Genomic DNA, 6,124 nt, shown 5'->3' with positions numbered 1-6,124 from the left:
GGAGGCTAGAGGATTAGCATCTAAGCTGAGTTTACAGATGAAGCCATTTTTACATGGCATATATGTTTTCTTGAGGGTTTGGTGGAGATGAGGAGAAGCCACCCTTTGGCGCCAATAAGCAAAGCGTCTGCCAAGAGGAGGAAACCCAGAGATGGACAACTCAGAGAGGGCAGAAAGTCTTGGTGCTCTGGAGACCAAAGCCTGGACGAGGCATCCAACGGAGTCAGGACGCTTCACTGCACGCCTCAGTCTCCAGGCTTCTGCCTCTTTCACCTCCGCCCTACTTCCCGCCCCAACGCGGGCCACTCACTCTAATCTAAACCCAGTCAACGTTAGCTTTCCCGCTCCCTTCCCTCAATTCCCCTCCCCCTTGCCCCCTCTCCCTTCTGCCGCCTGAAAGGGTTAATCTCTCCTGCGGGTAAAAACAGGTCCGCGGAGTCTCTAACTGGCGACAGATGGGCCACTTTCTTCTGGCCACAAAGGGGCCGGAATGGAGCGCTCCGCGGCATACAAATGGGCAGGTCACGTGGTTCCCGGCTCCTGGCTGGACCGGGAAGACCATATGGCGCATGCCGGGGAGGAAGGAGATGGGGCGGGGGTAGAGGTGGGGGCGAGGGGAGCTGGAGTCGGAGGAGGGTGGGAGAGGAGCAAGGCTGAAGGGGCGGGCGGTGGGGGAGGGCGGAAGGGAGCGCTCAGCCTGGACGCGTGCGCAGGCGCCGGGCGCAAGGACCTGCTAGCCGCTCGGCTCCCCGCCCCGCCTGCGCTCAGCATCACCAACCCGGCTATATAACCTGAGCGCCCCGGCGGCCGGGACACGAGGAATTCGCCCCACGCAGAAGGCACGGCATCCGGAGGCCCCAGGGTTATGAAACCATCACTGCTCAGGACCTACTAACAACTGCAGGTAATTACACTTCTTTCATTTTTGCCTGGGAATAAAAGCAGTAATTGAAACCGGATGTACCTACACATATTCTGAGCGTGTGCGTTTGCGAGCGTGTGTATGTGTATTGAAACAGGCATTCCTCCCCATGATTGCAGGCAAATACGCACACATTTCGACTCGCGTCGCTCAAATACCCACCGCAGGCTTTTTAATTAAAAAAAAAAAAATGTTTTAGTGTTTTGGTTTTGAGGGAGAGAAATTATAGGAGTATCTTTGGATTTTTAAAATAATGCACAGTAACTGTGATTATTTGCTAGTGGTGATTTCAAAGTCATGAAAGCAAATAACTTTCTCACTTCTTCCAGTAAGGAAAAAGAAAAAAGAAAAGCCCTGTTACCAAGATTTGTTTTGTGTGCATGTATTTTATGCACACTGGAAGTGCCAAGTTACTTTTTCAGTGAATAAAAGGGACATTTGATACCCGGAGTATACACACCCCGGAAAATAATCCGTTGACAGATAATTTAGTTGGGGGCGGGGGGGAGAATGTGGAGAACGAGAGAGGAACCAACTCGGCTACCTGTTACTGCTCCAGAGGCAGCCAAGTCCCCAGCAGCCACTGCAGGAGCCAGAAATTCAGTTGTCTCACTAAAGGCTTTTTATTTTCTTTATTAGAAGCGGCAACTTCTCTATTGCCAATCGCTGACCATTATAATTACTCAATTTTTTAAAGAGAGGTTTGAGGCGAAGTTTGAAAAGCCCCAATAAAGAGCGGGCGGCCCTTTCAATGGGCTGTTTATTAGAGAGGAGCCTTCCGCACCTGATCCCAAGCGCGTGGAAGGGTGCTCTGCGCTGTGCCCCCAGCCCTGGCCATGTAGCTAGCGCTTTTGTACAAGGTGGAAATTCAGCAGAGGGACAGCGGTGGGAGGCGAGAAAAGAAAGGCGAGGGTGGGATGGAAGACCCCTGCCCACTTTTGTTGCCAAATGTTTCGTTGATGGTGAAATAATTTGGTGGAAACTACTTTTTCTCCGCCATGCATTTGCCCTTCAATCTCCGGTTAGTATAATCTTCTTAAAAATCACTGCCACCGTTAGTAAATTACGTAATGGCTCTTCAACTGTAATCGCTAAATACAAGAAGCCAGGGCAGAGAAGGGAACAAACAAAATTGCGATTTTCAAACTCATTTTTTGTGGAGTTGTGACTTTGAACTCATGCAGATAAACGTGAAGTAGTTGGGGGGAAAAAAAACCAAACATGAAGTAGTCGAAATGTATGCTCATTTTCACGCATATTATTCTGCCACATAATCACCATAAACACACTTTCACCAATCACTAGGAAACATACACACAGCAGTGTACATATACACATATTTACTCCCTCCCTCACCTCCAGCCCTGCCCTGTCTCCTATGTGTCAGCGGGGCACACACACGCCATTATAAAACACAGCATTTAACTTTTTCTTAGGGGCATCCATTTTGTAATGAGCTGGAACTTCTCTTCACGTGCATTTCTACAAGGTTAGGGAGTGGGAGCTGAAGGCATAGGTAGTTTTTGAATGTCGCGTTTTTCTCCTTTTCTTTCTGTTCCTCTCTCCCCCCTGTTGAATGTAGGAAACCGAAACATGACCAAATCATACAGCGAGAGCGGGCTGATGGGCGAGCCTCAGCCCCAGGGTCCTCCCAGCTGGACAGACGAATGTCTCAGTTCTCAGGACGAGGAGCACGAGGCAGACAAGAAAGAGGACGACCTCGAAGCCATGAACGCGGAAGAGGACTCACTGAGGAACGGGGGAGAGGAAGAGGACGAAGACGAGGATCTGGAAGAGGAGGAAGAAGAGGAAGAGGAGGATGACGATCAAAAGCCCAAGAGACGGGGCCCCAAAAAGAAGAAGATGACCAAGGCGCGCCTTGAGCGTTTTAAGCTAAGGCGCATGAAGGCCAACGCCCGGGAACGAAACCGCATGCACGGGCTAAACGCGGCTCTGGACAACCTGCGCAAGGTGGTGCCCTGCTATTCCAAGACGCAGAAGCTGTCCAAAATCGAGACGCTGCGCCTGGCCAAGAACTACATCTGGGCTCTGTCGGAGATTCTGCGTTCGGGCAAAAGCCCTGATCTGGTCTCCTTCGTACAGACTCTCTGCAAGGGCTTATCCCAGCCCACCACCAACCTGGTTGCCGGCTGTCTGCAGCTTAATCCTCGGACTTTTCTGCCTGAGCAGAACCAGGACATGCCTCCGCACCTGCCTACCGCCAGCGCTTCCTTCCCTGTGCACCCCTACTCTTATCAGTCGCCCGGGCTGCCCAGTCCGCCCTACGGTACCATGGACAGCTCCCACGTCTTCCACGTTAAGCCGCCGCCGCACGCCTACAGCGCTGCGCTAGAGCCCTTCTTTGAAAGCCCCCTGACTGATTGCACCAGCCCTTCCTTTGACGGACCCCTCAGCCCGCCGCTCAGTATCAATGGCAACTTCTCTTTCAAACACGAACCGTCCGCCGAGTTTGAGAAAAATTATGCCTTTACCATGCACTATCCTGCAGCGACCTTGGCAGGGGCCCAAAGCCACGGATCAATCTTCTCGGGCACCGCTGCCCCTCGCTGCGAGATCCCTATAGACAATATCATGTCCTTCGATAGCCATTCACATCATGAGCGAGTCATGAGTGCCCAGCTCAATGCCATCTTTCACGATTAGAGGCACTTCAGTTTCACCATCCCCGGGAAACGTACCCACTGTGCTTACAGTGACTGTGGTGTTTACAAAAGGCAGCCCTTTGGGTACTATTGCTGCAAAGTGCAAATACTCCAAGCTTCAAGTGATATATGTATTTATTGTCGTTACTGCCTTTGGAAGAAACAGGGGATCAAAGTTCCTGTTCACCTTATGTATTATTTTCTATAGCTCGTCTATTTTAAAAAAGTAATACGGTAAAAAAAAAAAAAAAAAAAAAAAGCACCACAAATTTGGTGTAGCTGTATTCAGATCATATTAATTATCTGATCGGGATAACAAAATCACAAGCAATAATTAGGATCTATGCAATTTTTAAACTAGTAATGGGCCAATTAAAATATATATAAATATATATTTTTCAACCAGCATTTTACTACTTGTTACCTTTCCCATGCTGAATTATTTTGTTGTGATTTTGTACAGAATTTTTAATGACTTTTTATAATGTGGATTTCCTATTTTAAAACCATGCAGCTTCATCAATTTTTATACATATCAGAAAAGTAGAATTATATCTAATTTATACAAAATAATTTAACTAATTTAAACCAGCAGAAAAGTGCTTAGAAAGTTATTGTGTTGCCTTAGCACTTCTTTCCTCTCTAATGGTAAAAAAAAAAAAAAATTGCACAATTTGAGCAATTCATTTCACTTTAAAGTCTTTCCTTCTCCTTAAAACGAAAACCAGATCCATAACTCTTAAGAGGATAAAAAAAAAAAGAGAGAGATGTAGTCCCTATCAAAACATATCAATTCAACACATTACTTGCACAAGCTTGTATATACATATTATAAACAAATGCCAACATACCCTTCTTTAAATCAAAAGCTGCTTGACTATCACATACAATTTGCACTGTTTCTTTTTAGTCTTTTACTCCTTTGCATTCCATGATTTTACAGAGAATCTGAAGCTATTGATGTTTCCAGAAAATATAAATGCATGATTTATACATAGTCACACAAATGGTGGTTTGTCATATATTCATGTAATAATAAATCTGAGCCTAAATCTAATCAGGTTGTTAATGTTGGGATTTATACCTATTGTAGTCAATTAGTACAGTAGCTTAAATAAATGCAAACCATTTAATTCATAATTAGAACAATAGCTGTTGCATGTAAAATGCAGTCCAGAATGAGTGCTGTTTGAGATGTGATCCTGGTACCACTGGAATCGATCTGTACTGTAATCTTGTTTGTAATCCTGTATATTATGGTGTAATGCACAATTTAGAAAACACTCATCCAGTTGCAATAAAATAGTATTGAAAATCCAACCAATTGTTGCATTTCTTCTTAAAGTGATTTTTAAATATAAATAATTCCTAAGCAGAATAGTTGCTTTATTTGCTGAATTAAAAAAAATACTAAATGTATTTGTAGAATAAAATAAAAGACAAAAGTTTACTTTAGCATACTCTCTAGTCTGTTTATCTTGGTTAAGGAGTCACCAGCTCCTTGTAGATAATGAAAGTACCTAACTCATATTTCATTATATGCAATATGAGTCTGGGGGGTGGGGTGGGGAGACAAATGGTTGTTTTGTTTTTCTTTGTTTTAAGTGTCTTCACTTCCAGCTTTCTGTTCTTTTAAATGATTATGTTTTTCCCATTTTTTTTAAAAAAAGGAGTAATTAATTATTAGCAAACAGACACAAACAAGTGCCCTAGCTTAGTTTGTCTATACATTTGAAAATATATAAGAAAACCTTACCATTTTCTTAGTGCTTTGTTATTTGTACATTTTCTTGAACTGAATTGCAAATCAGTACTATCACAAAGTACCATTGCACTTGGCAAGCCAATATTATACAATAGTACTATATAATGTAGTACTGGTTTGCAAACCAGTACTATCCCAGAAGACAGTTATGTACCTTTAGAAAATGCCAGGGGGAAATGACTTAATTAATTTAAAGAATCCAAGAAGTGGCATTTTGTAATTATCTTATGAACATCTTGTGATGATTTCAATAATTCTTTCCAGAAGAAAATGTAGTGAGTTATTTGTAGAACTCAATATACTACAAATTGTATGTTCTTTGTATATATAAACATACTATATATGTTGTATATATACATATACAAGAACATACTATTTGTAGTATATTTTAAGATGATACAGTTGTGTCCCTTCCCTTTTTGGAACGCTAAATAGAACTCTGTGGAAAAACTTACAGATGACTCTGTCTATTGTTAAGTCCACCAAAAAAAAAAAAAAAAAAAAGAAGTTTGGCATTTCTCTTCCTCTGGATGTATTGACTGACAGGAATGCTTCCTAGGGAATAACATTTTGGCACTTGTGCCCTGGCTCTACCATGGTGCTCTGATTACTGTCATTAGTAACTCCATTGTTCCTCCTCTGATTCGGATGCCACATTGGATGGCTACCTCTCTTCCCAAGCTTGTTCCTTTAATCTCCTTCTCATTGGTGATTTAGGGGTTCCAGAAAGCTGACCTCATTTAGCAAACTGCTCCAGAAAAATGTGAGTAATCT

The 6,124-nt window shown here is 43.5% G+C and overlaps 1 protein-coding gene across 1 annotated transcript; it reads left to right on the top strand.

Moving 5' to 3' along the window:
- The first annotated feature begins 703 nt into the window (after window positions 1-703).
- Window positions 704-4,918, top strand: NEUROD1 (neuronal differentiation 1). Its single transcript, XM_036107914.2, has 2 exons — window positions 704-904; window positions 2,505-4,918. The coding sequence occupies exon 2, from the start codon at window positions 2,516-2,518 to the stop codon at window positions 3,584-3,586; it is 1,071 nt and encodes a 356-aa protein (XP_035963807.1). The 5' UTR covers window positions 704-904; window positions 2,505-2,515; the 3' UTR covers window positions 3,587-4,918.
- Window positions 4,919-6,124: the final 1,206 nt, after the last annotated feature.

The sequence above is a fragment of the Halichoerus grypus genome, chromosome 4, assembly GCF_964656455.1.
Source record: "Halichoerus grypus chromosome 4, mHalGry1.hap1.1, whole genome shotgun sequence".
In the NCBI taxonomy this organism is placed as follows: domain Eukaryota; kingdom Metazoa; phylum Chordata; class Mammalia; order Carnivora; family Phocidae; genus Halichoerus; species Halichoerus grypus.
Note: the sequence above shows the minus strand (reverse complement) of the source record. Positions and strands in the feature narration are given on the sequence as shown.

What these genes read in the sequence shown, in the direction of transcription:
- NEUROD1 (XM_036107914.2), top strand. Translation starts at nt 2,516, where the DNA reads ATGACCAAATCATACAGCGAGAGCGGGCTGATGGGCGAGCCTCAGCCC.